The following is a 16,396-nucleotide window of genomic DNA, read 5'->3' on the forward strand; positions in this document are numbered from 1 at the left end:
TTCCCCAAATAAGACAACTGCTAAGTTACTGGTATTTGCAGAAAGAGTGGTACAGCCCATTTGTGTCTGGGAGCGAAGTTGGTCCTGAAAAGAAATGAGGCATCAATTTAGCATCTCTCTGAATGTTAGCAAGACAGGCCACATAAAAGCTTTTCTTTTGACAGTTTTGGAAAGGACATTTTATTTGATCAGAAACTAGCAGCCCAGTATAGAAGTCTTGTCTGTAACTATACTTGTTATCCTGTAACTTCAGCTTGTGTTCTGAATGAGGGTGAGGTATTCTTATCTTCTGATGTGAAGTTGCCTTTTTTAAAGCTGCTGATAAAATAACACAGCAGGTGCATATTCCTCAGAGGAAACATGACACCCTGGATGCAAACTCAAAGAAGCTTGATAGAATATTAACTATTGAACTTGTGTTTAAATAGGACACTAACTTACTTCCACAGGCATTCAGTAAAGAAAACAAAGGAATTGTGGGGAACTAAGTATCACCAGTACTTGGATTTGTTATATGGGACCAATGAACTACTTGTCCGCTTCTTGTTACTTATGTTCTAAATCGATCTCTCTGCAGATGCTATGATCTCAATCAGCTGCTTGACCCCAGAAGTATTACTTCCGACCCCTTGGACTACCGTCTTAGTTGGCACCTGTGGGAAGTACTCAGAGCCTTGAATTACACTCATCTATCAGAGCAGTGTCAAGGAGTGCTGAATGCCAGCTATGCTGCCCAGCTCGAAAGTGAAGGACTCTGGGAATGGGCCATTTTTGTACTGCTGCATACATCCAATACACAGTAAGTACAAGGCAGACTTCTCTTGCTGTGTACCTTGGAAGGAGTATTTGTAGTTGTATACAGCGTGGAGCACTTATCTATGGACACTAGTGGCTTCTCTTGAGGTACTCAAAATGAAACTGCACAGTGATTGATTGTAGTGTATCAGTTTTAAAATATGTGAGACTTGCAAAGTTCCACAATTTCCTAGTAAGTGCTTAGCAGCATGGCATTTACAGTTCCATATGCTGCTCTTACAATTATAACTATGGTGCCCACAAGTTAACAAAACAACTTGTTCACCACTCACCTAGATTGCCCAGTGCAGCCTGTCTTTTTTTTTTTTTTTTTTTTTTAGACTGTAAGTTCTTTGCAGCAGGATTACTTTGTTTTATATCGTGCTGAGAACATTGTTAGAACTAAATAGTGATTGCTCCTCTGTGGGTTGAAACCTGGTCTTCTAGTTGGCATGGACTATAAAAATGGACTACACCACTGCTTTGTAGAATGCTAATACTCTTAGATCTGACTTATTTGAAAGGATAAGGAATTAGGAATACACAGATGACGACATCATTAAAATGAAATTTTTTAGGGGTGTAGTTTTTGTTCATGAATAAACTAAGTAGTGCCAATACTTTCCTCATTTGAGGAGTGAAAAGAGTTGGATTAAATTTTGGCTGGTTACCAGGACTTGTGATTTCAGAACAGAGTTGTAAGAATATAATTGAGTGAGGTGTTTAAAGGGACAAAATCACATGTCTGAAATGTGTAATTTTGCTAGAAAAAGGACAGGGAGTAATATCTTTTATTGGACCAACTTCTGTTGGCGAAAGACAAGTTTTTGATCTTAGCTCTTCAGGTCTGAGTAAGTTGTGTAACATCTAACATTCTTGTAATTCATAAGTTAGCCAAAAATTGTTTTCAGTTCATTAGTGTACAGTTAGTTTTGACCATGGTGAGAAAACCCCTACAAACATCAGCAAGAGAAGGCGCACTTTAAAAGTAAAGTAAAATTGAAAAGGAGTTTTAAAAATTATGATATTTTAAGGGTGCTCTTTCAAGTTTATTCTTTTCATACTGACCACTTAAATATAATTTGCATTTCAAGGAAATATTGGAGTCCTAAAATGTAGGTAGTCAGAGTGACAAAATACTTACTCATTAGTTTACCCTGTGTCCAAATTCGCTAACTTCTGTGACTGTTACATAACTGCTCTTAATACTGCAGAGCAGTGATACTCAGACCTCAGTGGTTCAGGAACCAAATTAGAGATCAGCATTACCCAAAAGAGCCACAGTCATGTGAATTCCTGGTTTCATTTACTATTTTATATTTATATGTATATTCTCACAGCAAAACGACTGAACAAATATTCCACAATTGGTTAATAACATAGTAAAAAGATCCTGATTGGTTGTTAGTTAAATCACATAGCGTTTTAATACCATGTGCTGCAAAGAGCCACAGGAGATGCATTAAAGAGCCACAGTCTGAGTATCACCGTTGTAGAGCCAATCCAGTTATGGCCAAGTGAGCTGTGGGTCTTCATCTGTCAAACCTGTTCACTTAGTTCTCATTGAAGAATCTCTTTATCACTAGAGATAGGAATTAGAGCACAGTTTGACACTCTTCAGTGGGGTCTCCTCTCACTTTTTTTATGTTGGAATCTAGGCTTGTTGGCATTTCTTATTGTCACACACTTATGGTGTCACCTTGATCCTTTATCACTTTTGCTTGTAGGTGTTAGGAATACTGAACTCTCAAAACTGTCTGGCAACATCTAACTAACTTGTGTGTCATACTAACCATAAATGGATTAATCTGTCTAAAACAGTGGCCCCCAAACTTTATTACCTTATGCCCTCCCTTATCCCTCTCCGTGTTCCCTTCCATCCCACCCTCTGAGGGGCCAGGAGTGGGGCTGCAGCTCTGGGAGAGGGGCATGTGGACAGAGGTAAGGGAGCCGAGGCTGGGGCCACTGCTGGGTGGTGTTCCCTCCCCAGCCCCAAATATTCCTCTGCACCCCACAGTTTGAGGACCCCTGGTCTAAAAAATGCCTTTAAAATAGCTGCTTTCTGCTAGAACTCTATTCCAGATAACTCCGCTCACTCACTTATCACTTCTTGCCTTTGTTTAGACCACAGAATAGGATCATTCCCCTCAAAAGGCTTCAGTGCTAAGAACTGATATGCAAGGGGAAATTATGTATGGCTAACATGGATTGCTTCTTATGAATTTGGGAATCATTACTTGCGTCATAGCTATAGACATCTTAATAGTAATTACAGATATTACAAGTGACTACTCACAAAATATGCCCATTCCTAGAGCTCTGATTTTTGAGGGTGAAACATGAAATGATGACCTGTTTGAATAGCTAGTTGCTGTCTGTTCCCATTAGCACACGTGAGAAAGCAGTGCGTGAATTCTTAAACCGCCACTGCGTGCTGTCAGAAACGCCAGAATCCTGGACAAGGGAGACTTTCCTGACACAAAAGCTCTGCATTCCACCAGAATGGATTCATGAAGCTAAGGCAGTTCGGGCAAGGATGGAGGGAGATAAGCATAAAGAGGCCCTCTACTTGTTCAAAGCTGGACACTGGAACCAGTGTCATAAACTGGTCATCAGGCACTTAGCCTCAGGTGAGATTTGTCTCCTAGCTTTGTCATGCGGGCTTCTGCATGCTGAAAGATGTTGACAAATGTCATTGAATGTTCTGCAAGAAAGAGGGTCTGGGACAGCTCATTTCTGGTAAAAGGGCTTATAACTAGCAGCAGTATGCCTGGGCAGTGGCTGTCAGTAACATTAAGTGGGTCTGTAAGCTGTATTAAAGTAAATCTGTTGTTTGGTACCCTGATATAGAAGTCCTCCATATAAAACAGAGCATGGGGGTGATGCATACTTAACCTAATGTGCCCCAGCCCTGACTTCCAGGGATCACTTCTGGGGTGAAGATAGTGGTCCTCATTCCCACTGGGCTCCTGGCCCCTCTGGACACTCCTTTTTCTAGGAATTGAGCTGGTACAACAAATTCACTTCTTTGAGTGATTGCACATGTCCATTCCACTTCAAGTGTGTGCATGCTCGGTACATCAGAGCCAGAGATGTTTCTAATTTGTGGTACTGTTCGGAGCGACACGTGCCTTCAGCACACTTGTGCAACTGACTTAAGGTGTAAAGAGGAGAGCTTCCCTGGATCTACCTTTGGCTTCTTCTTACTGCCTGTGGTCAATAGCTGGACCATTTCGCCTTGTTTATCTACACTTTTCCCTATCAGTGGTTTCCTGTGTATTTCTGTATAGTTAGCTCTAAATCAGAAAATACACTAGTTACTTATTCCTATACATAGCCTAGATTTTCTTTCTTTCTTGTCTTAGTTTTCTGGCATCAAGTCCCTCTTACACTAAGAGGGTAGACTTCAAGCTGTGTACAGAAAAGGACAGGGAAGTGAGACTGTGCCACGTGCTTATTGGAAGCTGGCTTATTGTCTGAGCCTTCCTGCTCTGGGTGCAAAATAGTATACTTCCATCTCAGCTAGGAGTTCCTCTCTGGATGTTGCTCCCTCCTCGGTCCCCGAGAAGATAGTTGGAGGGAAGGCACTGATCCCCTTCTCTGGCACTGAGGTAAAAGCACAAGAAATCCGGGGAGCACTATTCTTGTAAGTTAGGTAAATCAGATCTTGGCACCAGGAGTCTTGATCTCCTGTCACTTAACAGCAGAGCAGTGGAAGAGGCTGTCAAAAAAGCAAACAGGATGTTAGGAATCATAAAAAAGGGGATAGAGAATAAGAATATATTATTGCCCTTATATAAATTGATGGTACGCTCACATCTTGAATACTGCATACAGGTGTGGTCTTGCCATCTCAAAAAAGATATACTGGTACTAGAAAAGTTTCAGAGAAGGGCAACTAAAATGATTAGGGGTTTGGAACGGATCCCATATGAGGAGAGATTAAAGAGGCTAGGACTTTTCAACTTGGAAAAGAGGAGGCTAACGGGGGTTATGATAGAGGTATATAAAATCATGAGTGATGTGGAGAAAGTAGACAAGGAAAAGTAATGTACTTATTCCCATAATACAAGAACTAGGGGTCACCAAATGAAATTAATGGACAGCAGTTTTAAAACAAATACAAGGAAGTTCTTCACATAGCACACAGTCAATCTGTGGAACTCCTTGCCTGAGGAGGTTGTGAAGGCTAGGACTATCACAGGGTTTAAAAGAGAACTAATAAATTCATGGAGGTTAAATCCATTAATGGCTATTAGCCAGGATGGGTAAGGAATGGTGTCCCTAGCCCCTGTTTGTCAGAGGGTGGTGATGAATGGCAGGAGAGAGATCACTTGGTCATTACCTGTTAGGTTCACTCCCTCTGGGGCACCTGGCATTGGCCACTGTCGGTAGACAGGATACTGGGCTGGATGGACCTTGGTCTGACCCAGTACGGCCATTCTTATGTTCTTATGTGGACTCTTACTGCATTCTCAGGCATGCAACTGTCAGACCAAGGTCTCAGGGCAATGTGGCAGCAAGAGACTTGCTGGTAGGGTGGAGGGATAGCTCAGTGGTTTGAGCATTGGCCTGCTAAACCCAGGGTTGTGAGTTCAATCCTTGAGGGGGCCATTTAGGGATTTGGGGATTGGTCCTGCTTTGAGCAGGGGGTTGGACTAGATGATCTCTTGAGGTCCCTTCCAACCCTAATAATCTATGATTCTAAGGTAGGCCTACCGGTACGAGTCCCTCCCCACTCTGCGCCACACTTGCTGCCAGCAGAAGGGTCTCAAGTTATTTCCAGGTAGGGGCAGAAGTTTGCAGTACTATTGATGATCAAGTCCTCAGAGCATTGCAACTCTTTCTTGTCCTGTCCTGTCCAGGGGTAAGCCTAGTATGTTATGTCTCATGGAAGGGTAAACTGCTGTTTGCCTGTCCTATTCCTCTGCTCCTGAAAATACTGCACAAGCTCCAGCAGGACCAAGCTCGCATAATTTTTATGGTACCAGCCTAGCCTTGTCAGCATTGGTTCTCCAGTCTGCTAAATGTCTGTTGGGAGTCCAGTACCGCTACCTCAGGAACCTGGCATAATATCCCAGAACCATGGTCGGGTGTTAGATCCCAACCCACGCACTCTTCATTTTACAGCATGGATGCTCTGTGGTTAACTCAAGAGTCTGAATGTTTTGTGGACATGGAAAACAGTCTTCTAAACATCAGAAAACTGTCCATTGGATATGCTTACCTGATGAAGCAGAAGGATTTCTCCAGTTAGTCTCAGCAGATGGGTATTTTGCCAATCCTGGCTATCCAGCATATCCTGGATAATTTGCTTCACCTGGCCTCTGTTCCCTTAGAGTTCACCTGGCAGCTATCTCCACATTCCATCCATCAATAGATGGCAGATCAGAGATTTCTAACCCGATGATCATCAGATGCTTAAATGGTATGGACAGGCTGAAGCCACACAAAGGATCCCATCCGTCCATGGGACTTGAATTTGGTACTAACTGCACTTGTGGAGCTACCTTTCGAGCCAGTGGCCACCACTTCTTTCTTGCATCTGTTTATGAAAGTAGCATTCTTGGTGGGCATTTTCTCCACTGGGAGGATGGTGAATTTCTGTGCCCTGGTTGCTGACCCTCCATCCGTCTTTTGTCCTTCTTAAAAAAAAAAAAGTGTACTTACACCTCATCCCAAGTTCCTCACTAAGGTGTTTTTTTCCTCTTAAGTTTCACTTTCACTTTAGTGAAGCCATATACTTACAAGAATATGGCTTAGGTAAAAAGAATGGTAAGAATGAAGAGAGGCTTCATAGTTGAGATGTCAGAAGGGCATTGGTATTTTTATTTGGACAGAACTAGGTCTATTTTAAGGTCTACACAGCTGTTTATCTCAGTTGTGTGCATAATTAAAGGCTTCTCAGTTTCTTTGTAACTGATTTCATTGTGGATTTCATCCTGCATGTGTCTGTGCTATGACAGTGCCAATGTATGCCACCAGGAAGGGTGGTAGCTCACTCCGAAGAACTCAAGCAGCTCCCTCTTCTTTTTTGGCTCAGGTATCTATATGATATTTGTAAAGCTGCAACATGGTCATCATTGTATAATTTTACAAGACTCTGTGCTATATCCCAGCAATCCAGGAATGATGTGAAATTTGGGTGAGTAGTTCAGTTCAGGTAGACACTGAAACCCTTTTCCAGTCTCAGTAGACTGGAATGGAATGGACATCTTCAATCACTGAAGAAAAAACTGTTCTGTAACCATTCTTCAAGATGTCCACATGTCAATTCCATGACCCACCCACCTTCCTCTCTAAGTGTGCTAAAGGCACATGAGCTGCAACAAGTGGTACTGTCAAGGGGAAAAGATCTCTGGCTCTGGTGCACTAGGCATGCACACACCTGAAACAGAATGGACCTGTGCAACACATTTCAAAGAACAACAGCTATAGAAGAGGTAGTAAGTTTTTATTTTTATTTTTATTTATTTTTTTTTCCCCCCTCATAGGCCACAAATTCAGTAAAAATTTCTGATCGTTACTGTTCCTGGACAGATTTGAACCTGGAAACTAGGTGTAAGATTGAATTTGCCATTACTAGTCATTAAGCTACTCCTCCTTTGACTTTCTAATGTTGTTTAGTTGTTAGCCTTGATAGACGTGTATCAGCCCTCAATCATCCAAGTATCCATCAGCTATACTGAAGGGTACCAGTTTAGAGCAAGAGATTTCTTATCCAGTTTTCTTCTTCAGATGCTATTATTAATGAAAACTACAACTACCTGAAAGGATTCCTAGAAGATTTGTCCCCTCCAGAACGAAGTACACTCATCCAGGACTGGGACACAGCGGGGCTGGTTTATTTGGACTACATCCGGGTCATCGAGATGCTTGACAGGATTCAGCAGGTAACTGTGTAAAAATTCTGGTTCTTTCAGAGTTCATCCCAACGGAGTTTCTGTTTATTTTTAAAATAGCTGTATGTTCACTGTTTAGTAAACCCTTAGATACTCCTTCCCAGACACGGGCATGTCAGTTGTCTCTTGCATATATTTGGACACTTAGAAATATACTTGGGGTTTCACAGAATAAGTGGTCTCTGCCCTGAAGAAGTCTTAATTCAATATGACAGAATCAGGTGAGGGGAAGGAAAGGGAGAAAGGGTAATGATGACAAAATCATGTGTTTACCAATGGGGAACCCACACATCTCGATGGTGCTACTGCTTTACGTTTTCCTCCCTCTCTTTTTTTTGCAAGTTGGACAACACAAGTTAGTTTTCATCTGCTCCTTACAAACATGCTGCAAAACTAAAACTCCTTTGTGTTGATGGGTTCTTTGGCTTGGATTGGCACAGTCAAGAACTTCAGACTTTATATTCTCTGCTAAGATATTTGTTCTAACTCTTATTGGCATGGTAGCCTGGTACAGGAGGCCCCAAAGAGCCTACAAATTGTTCTTTTTAATTGATGCCGTTCTACTGTGTAATTGACTGACTGTCTTGGGTTTGCTTTCAGCTGGATTGTTCTGCATACGAGTTGGAGAGGCTACATACCAAAGTGACATCTCTATGCAATAGGATAGAACAGATACAGTGCCACAATGCCAAGGACCGATTGGCTCAGTCTGGTAAGGCTGTTTGTACAGTGTCCGGTGTGCGTGGCAATGCACACAGGGAGATAGTCAAGCTTCTCAAGGCAGGGATCGTACAACTAGGGTTGTAAAAGGTTAACCAGTAAGCATAGTCTTATTGGTTAACCGCCTTAACCGTTAACTCCCGTGCCGGCTGGAGGGGTGGCGCCCAGCTGGAGTGGCCTCCGCCTTTAAATGGTTAATCATTTAAAGAATGTATTTTAATTGTTTAAATAGTTTAACTTTGCATATGGTATTTGCATCTCAACTTACAACCTAACCTGACTAGTACTGGCCATCTCACCATAATGCCAGAATTTTGCTTTGGCTTGCATTTCCTGCTGTAGGGCTGGCAGCCTTGGCTGGTGCAGGTGATACATGTAAAGCAGCTTACGACAGCAACATTTATCTGGCATTTTATCTTACACTTTTTAGTTTACTGTTCATCTGTGGCTAATCTGATAGGTGTGCTGTCCCAATGGCCTGTCAGTATTAAGTCCCTGTAGGGTTCTAGAGAGACTCAAACAGCCTGCATACAAAGCTACTAATACTGGTACAAAATAAATTGGTGATTCTCAGTACCACCATGAACGTAACCACTCAGCTGCCAGATTGTGGTAAATGACTGACAACCTTCTGTGTCTTTAGTCATAGCCACAAAGGTGCTGCAGTACCCTGCATGCTACTTGCCACTTTTCTCCTCCTGCCTTTGGAGATTTGCCTTTGTGCCCATTTAACTAGGGCCATCAGCAACTAGCTGTCAATGGTAGGTTTCTTCAGCCTTGGTATTCTACCCACTTGCAGTCTAATTCAAGCAGCCACCTAGAGACGTAAGAGTTAGTCACAGAATTTAAGGCTAGAAGGGGACAACCAGATCATCTAGCCTGACCTCTGGCCACCAACCCCACCCAGCATCTGTACACTGGTCTCATTTCAGTTGTTGAGTTTAAAGTATTACAGCCTCCAGGAGAACAGGCTATTATGGGACACAGGGAGAGAATAAGAGGGACCTAGGTGCACTAGTGAGTGATTCCTGGAATATTCTAATTGTAGAGCCACTTAAGTTGAATGCCACCACTCTGTCCAAAGGTATTAGCTCTCCAGAAGTGCCCTGAGCACCCAAGAATAGGTTAAGGCTATATCTTCCCTGAAGAAGGGTATTTACTCCAGGATAACTAATGCATGTTCACTTGCCCACTGTAAAAATATAAAGCAGGCAGGGCCCTTTAGTTTTACGATGAGATCAAGTAGTAGAGGTCCCGTACAGCCTGGGGTATGGGGCTGACCTTGCCTAGCTAGCTTGTGGTAAACGCTACCAGTGCCTTGTTTCTCCACTCCAGATTTTACAGCGAGGTAATTACCCAGGAATAGTTACCTTGCTGTAAAAAGATGGAAAAAACCCCAAACACCTTTTTTTCAGTGGAAAAAAAAGCCTAGGTTCCCTGGTGGGAGCAGGCAGCATTGAAGAGCTCCGTGATCAGAGCAGTGGAATGCTAAAGGAAGTATTTGATTGGACACACAAGCTGCCTGACTCCAGATTTGGCCTTTGCACTGCTGTTTATATTTAACTCCCGATGGAGAGGAGGTTTTCAAATACTCAGCCTGTTAGACCTCTGCTACCTTCAGTCTTCTGTGTGGAAGGTGGCTAAATTCTCACGGATTCTCTGCTCACTTGCAGATATGGCCAAACGTGTTGCTAACCTGCTGCGGGTGGTCTTGAGCCTACAGCATTCTCCTGAACCTGCCTCTGACTCCACGCCCGACGTGCAGCGAGTCCCACTTCGCCTGCTTGCTCCCCACATTGGCCGGCTTCCCATGCCAGAGGACTATGCCTTGGAGGAGCTGCGCAGTCTCACACAGTCGTATCTACGAGAACTGACTGTGGTGACTCAGTGAGGCCTGCTTGCTTCTACAGACGGACTCTTTTTTATCATTTGTTGACCTTTACCCTTGATTTCGGGGTAAACCTCCCCATGGCAGCAGTCTCTGTAGCCACATAGAGCTTTTCTGTAGAGGCGCAAAGTGGCTCCATGTGTGGGCTAATGCAGGAATTTTTGTAACCTGGGGGAGCAGAGTAAGACTTGGACCTCTTTGAGCATCCTCAACTCCACGACAGCTTTTCTAGAGCTAATAAAGCACTTCTTGCAGAACCCATCTGCAAGCCAGATTGTACCTGTGGAGGAAAAGTGATAGTTTGTACGTTTGGTCTCTTGGCAGATAATTACTAATCTCATTAGCTACAGCACAGAGGACAGTGAAGCACACTTCAGGACAGTGATTTGGAATGGACAGACTCAAATCTAGCGGTGCTGTACCAGTTAAGCAGATGAACTGTTGGTGTCTGAACCAACTGGATGGCTTTTTAAACTGAGCTTTGTGTAATGGGTTTGTTCTGTGGGTGGGGGAGAGTAGAGGATTGTAACTTCTCTAAAGCCAGGGTATAGAGAGTGGGGTTCTCCCTCTGTTTTAGTAGGGAGGATGGAAACCTGCAAATGTGTAAACCCCCTTGTTTTAAAAGGCAAGAAAGGAAGCTTCTCTGAGTCAGGCCAGAGGGAGCTGATGCAGGAGTTGCATGTGCCTTATGGTCTGTTCTGGCCTCTGAAGGAAGCAGGCCCAATGTGAGTTTATCCATGTGTAGTTTATTGCAAGCCTTCAATAAAACAAAGGAACTTTGTCTTGAAATGCTGGGTTTCATGAATCCAGGCCAGGTGCTTCTAATTGAGAGCGAACTCTGTGCTAGAATTAGAACACCATCAAGGAGGCTGGCTCACCTGAAAAGCAAATAACCTGGTTATCGAAGGCTTTGGCATTTTTAAACTGGCTCAAGTTTTTTTAAAAGCAGCTGTATGTGGGGTGGTTCCCTGTGTAGATTCAGGTACACAGCATTTACTGCACACTCTCACATTGCATCAGGCCTGTTTTGCACTAAAGGAAGCAGCTGCTCAAATCAGTCCATGTGACAAATTGTTTTTAGCCCAGAACATGCTGTTTTGTTGGTGTTTGCTGTGTAGCTGGATTACATCGTTGAACAGATGTCATCAAGCATAAGAACATCCTGCGAGTGAACTGCTGGTAACATCCAATTTACTATAGTTTGTACAGTCTTCACTTTTACTGTGTTTAGAAACTGATTATTTTTGGAAAAATAAAGCTTGTCTATTGGTCTACTCTGTAATACTGCTGTCTGCCCACAGCCAGCCAATCACTGATAACGCTGGCAGACAATGAGGTTTAACCTGTTAGGTGCTTCTACAGATTGGCTCATCAAGGGTCTTTATGCATGTGGATTATGTAAAGGTTTTTATTAAAATTATAAATAAATGATCTAGATTATTTTCCTGTCTGTTTTTCTGAAAATACTTTCTAAAAAAATAAATAAAATGTTTATAGCATTCCAAAGTTTTCTTTGCTTTTTAAAAATGGATTGATTTCCAGGCCGTTTCCAGCGAGAGATCTGAAATCAGGGCCTCTAGTTAAACACATGTGACTTTCCCTAAAAGTCCTGTGAGGAAAGTTCCCAACTCCAGTGGGGGCATGAGAAGTGTTTAGTGGTGGTAATCCTAAAGGCAGACTGGTGGAGCCAAACTGACCTCCTTTTTGGTGTGATTCAGAGCATTTACAAAGTACTGGTGTGTAGGTAATTAAATAATTTCTTCTCTTCATGGTGTTAGGTTCCTTGTTTAATTTTGTTCTCAACATCTCCATTTTGTGCCGAGTGCTTATCTTTCCTCTTTTGTTATTAGTTTATCACCCCCCTGACTACTCTTATCTCTAATTTCTCTGTAATAGACTTTCTATATCCCTCGTTTTCCTCTGGACTTTTTTCTTCCATATCCTCTAGAAAATGACACAGTAGTCAAAAGTATGGAATGCTGTTGAATTATAGACATTGTATTTTCCACTTGGCATTTCATGTTTCCTTTGATTCTGAGGCGTGTAACTTAATTGCTCAGTTCCTCATGGGCTTTGTCTCGGTATGCAAATTTAGGCCAGATCTCACTTGGCTATTAATGAGTACGCACTTGGGAGAACCAGTTATCCCTCACAAGCCAGAGTCAATCAGTGGAGGGGTCTCAGTTTTCAAAATACCTGCTCACTGAGCTGGGTTCTTACAAAAATTTTGGTTATTTACCTACTGTCTTCTCTTTTGGTCTTGACTCCTATGTTAATTTCAGGAGTGTGAGGTCTGGTTCTTTTATATTCAGCACCAGCATTCCCACGGAGGTAGGGGAGAACAAGGTGTGAGTGGTGCATCATTTAATATTTGAATTGTCCCTAGCCTGCTTGCCAAAAGCTGGGAATGGGTGACGGGATGGATCACTTGATTGCCTGTTCTGTTCATTCCCCTGGGGCACCTGGCATTGGCCGCTGTTGGACGACAGGATACTGGGTTAGATGGACCTTTGATCTGACGCAGTGTGGCCTTTCCTATGTTCTTGTGTTATGTTCTAAGTATAGCACGTTACTGCAGACAAAGGGCTTGTCACATGGGGAGTTTAAACTGGACTAAGTCGAGAATGCGGTTTGAAAATGTGTACACACGACACAATTCATTGTAGTGCACTGACTCTGCATTTATTGTGAATTCTGGAGTCCTTTTCAAAGAGAGTTAACTTTGCTGTGAATCTGGTTATTCCAGTGTATTTGTATGCCTGCAAAGCTATTGTGAACTGCTTTGGCATTGTTCTACATGCCTCAAGCAGCCACTTGGAGACATGCCAAGATCTCAATTTTTGTTGCCATCTTGGGAGACGCATCAGTGCAGGAAGTTCTGGTGGCCAGCCACCGGAATAAGGGCCTTATTGTGGACATGGCTAGTTGAATGTTTGTGAGGGGCTTATGACTGAGATGCCAAACAGTGCTGGATAAAGAGCAAACAGCTCAGGAGCACCTACATGAAAACGCTGGATAACAGGAAAAAATCCAGCAGGGGACATGTAACCAGTCCATTTTTTGAAGAGCTGCACAGGATTTTACATAACCACATGACCACCTATCCCAGGCAGCTCGTGGGGCCTCCCCCGAGGATGGGCAGCAAGACTCGTGGGAGGATGGAGCACCAGGAGGCCAATGGAGGTCCCTGGAAAGCCAGAATCTCTTCTGACTTCGGACCTGGACACCAGCTAGGTAGTAAGTGAGCCTGTTTCTTACCCTGCAGCAAGCCAGAATGCGACTGAGGAGGATAATCCTATGGAGGGAACTGCAACATGTAAGTCTCTTCAGAATTTTTAAAATTTAATAGTAGTTTTTTAATTGTGCTACGCTGCCGTGCTCGCTTCTGTTTCAGCTGCTCCATGGCCACAGCCACTACAGGAGGATGTGACCTAGAAACCTTTCTGAGTCTGAGGTCCCCACTTCCTTCCCTTCCTTGGCCCGTGCTGGCCTCTCGTCGCCCCCTCTCCAATCCACCTTTTCAAAATGGCATCTACTCTGACTAAGCAACGTGTCCATCTCATGCCAAAGCCCCAACTACCAACCGTTCAGGCCCACATGCTGAAAGGCACAAGCCCATGTACCTATTTTCTTTCCCCCTCTAGCCGTCACCCAGTGAACGCGCTCTCTCCCCCCCCCGCCCTCCCTCCAACTCCCCATTTGCTACCTCAAAATAGTGGACTGCTTTATGGTGCTGCCCACAGCCCCTCCCACTCCCTGCCCCCCCCATCCCGTCCCCCTCCCCGGGCCATGGCAGATTCAGATAAGGAAAGCGTACTTGTGTGAAGTGCAAAAGTTAGTTTACAGGAAAAGAAGTTTGTTGTTCTCACTTTACAGGCAGTAGCCATGGACACTGAATGCCCGTAAAGCTATGAAGAGTACAATTCCCACGGGGATATAAATGTCCTCTAACACACGCTCTTCGACTGGTCACAGTGTGTGCTTCACGTAATCATTGCAAAATCCTCTCCATTTTTCTCTGCACCTTTAGCATATTTGCTGGGGAGATGAGGTTAAAATTTAAGGCTGAGGAAAATGGCTGTTTTTGTTTGGCGAGTATGAGGACTGGCTGCATGGCCATCTCCCCCCACCTGGGATTGCTCTTGACTCCCGCTCCTGCAGCATTTCTGGAGTGACCCTGTTGGTGAATAACTTCGGAGTGTATCTTGCTGGGCTGCCTTTGCTTTTAGTTTTAATAAGATCATTCTCTGCCTTGTAGTCACCCACCTCAGTGTAATGTCATTCAGAATCAGGACAGCCTTAAGGGGATGTAGAAGGGATTACTCGCTCTGTCTTGCCCCCCTGATTTATCCCTGTAAGCCCTCTGACATGACAATCCCCTCCAAGGCACAGCAAAACTGCAAAGCCAGACCAGGATCATCATTCCCCTCCCCAGACTGAGAATGTATTTCATACACCCCCCATCCCTCCAAGGCACAACTGCAAAAGCAAACCATGCATGCGCCATTTAACCAGCTCCCAGGCTCCCCCTAGCCTGAGAAGTATCTCAGGGAACTAGAGCCAGAAATGCATCTTAAAAAATTGCCCAGCCTCACTATAATCTGCCAGAACACTTGTCATTGTTTTAATACCTCTCAGCTACAGAACCTGCACTGGCTTAGACCTTCCTCAGCTGAGTGGCTAGGAAAACGAAGGGGGAGAAAATAGGAAAGCTCCTGGTGAATTGTTCACAAGCATCATTTGAGTCCCAAACCACCGCCCTGAACATGCAGAGAGGTGGAGACAGTGGTTGAGGACAGCAGGGCTCGCACAGGGAGCTTTCCAGTGAGATTGTTGAAGTGGCAAATGAAAGTTTGGCCATGACCATGCTTTCCCTGGCAACCGCCACAGGCAGAGCCCAAGTGCCACATTGCGGTGTGTGACTAATGAGGGCAGTGGGCAGTGCGGTGCTGCAAACCGACACCCAGCTGTGTACTGCAGCCCCTGCAGAGTACAGGCTACTCGGAACAACCAGGGCTGGATTCATCTTCTGTGGGCCCTGGATTGTGGCACATCGCCTCCGTCCCCGTCCCGCCCCCCCCCCCCGCTCCACCTGCATGCCCCTTGGCCTCTTCCCCGAGGCTCCACGGGCAGAGAGGATTGGGCAGGGCTTCGGAGGTGGCGGGGAAGAGGCCAAATGGGGGCAGGGCCTCAGAGCAGAGTGCAGGCAGAGAGGGGGGTGGGGCCATGGTCCAGGTGCCGGGGCCCCTTCTGAGTGTGGGCCCGGGGCCACGGTGTCATAGGTGCCATTGTGAACAGCAGCAGATGCTCCCCATCCTACCCCTGCAGCAGTGCTCCCAGGGACCATTCCCTTTCCAGACCCCTGCTCAGGGTCCTGAGGACAGTGGTGCCTGTGTCCCTAACCCTTTTGAGCCCTCCATCACCCCTAGTAACTTCAAGCCTTGGCACTCAAGTCTTCCAAAATAGAAGAATCATAGAAAGGTCGGGCTGGAAGGGACCTCGAGAGGTCATAGTCCAGCCCCCGGCACTGAGGCAGGGCCAAGTAAACCTAGACGAGCCCTGGCAGGGGTTTGTCCAGCCTGGTTGAAAAACCTCCAGTGACGAGGATTCCACAACCTCCCTTGAGAGCCTGTTCCCCTGTTTAACTATCCTCCTAGTTAATGTTTAGGAGAAGAAACTAACCAGATCTCCCTTGCGGCAGATTAAGCCTGTTACTACTTGTCCTACCTTCGGTGAACATGGGGAGCAACTGATCACCTTACACTCCATAACAGCCCTTAATATATTTGAGGATGGTTATTAGATCCCCTCTCGTCGTCTTTTCTCAAGACTAAACATGTCCAGTTTTTTAACGTTTTTCTCACTGATAAATGTGTAGAAAACATGACTGTTGTTGCTTTTCTCTGGACTCTCAAATATGTCCACATCTTTCCTAAAGCGAGACACCCAAAGTGGACACAGTACAGCAGCTGAGGCCTCACCAATGCTGAGTAGAGCAGGACAGTTGCTTCCTACGTCTTACTTACAACACTCTGTTAATGCACCCATAATATTAGCCTCTTTTGCTACTTCAGATTGTTGACTCGTATTC

The 16,396-nt window shown here is 44.6% G+C and overlaps 1 protein-coding gene across 6 annotated transcripts in view; it reads left to right on the forward strand.

Annotated features, from left to right (window-relative positions):
• Positions 1-11,747, forward strand: part of NUP98 (nucleoporin 98 and 96 precursor) — a 58,663-nt gene extending 46,916 nt beyond the window's left edge. For all 6 annotated transcript variants that reach the window (XM_039530763.1, XM_039530770.1, XM_039530776.1 and 3 more), the window contains 5 exons: positions 578-799; positions 3,184-3,425; positions 7,534-7,688; positions 8,298-8,409; positions 10,091-11,747. In XM_039530763.1, the coding sequence (XP_039386697.1) occupies positions 578-799; positions 3,184-3,425; positions 7,534-7,688; positions 8,298-8,409; positions 10,091-10,308 (949 nt within the window). In that variant the 3' untranslated portion in view covers positions 10,309-11,747. The remainder of the gene's footprint in view (positions 1-577; positions 800-3,183; positions 3,426-7,533; positions 7,689-8,297; positions 8,410-10,090) is intronic.
• Positions 11,748-16,396: the final 4,649 nt, after the last annotated feature.

Source organism: Mauremys reevesii, linkage group 1 (assembly GCF_016161935.1).
Source record: "Mauremys reevesii isolate NIE-2019 linkage group 1, ASM1616193v1, whole genome shotgun sequence".
Taxonomy (NCBI): domain Eukaryota; kingdom Metazoa; phylum Chordata; order Testudines; family Geoemydidae; genus Mauremys; species Mauremys reevesii.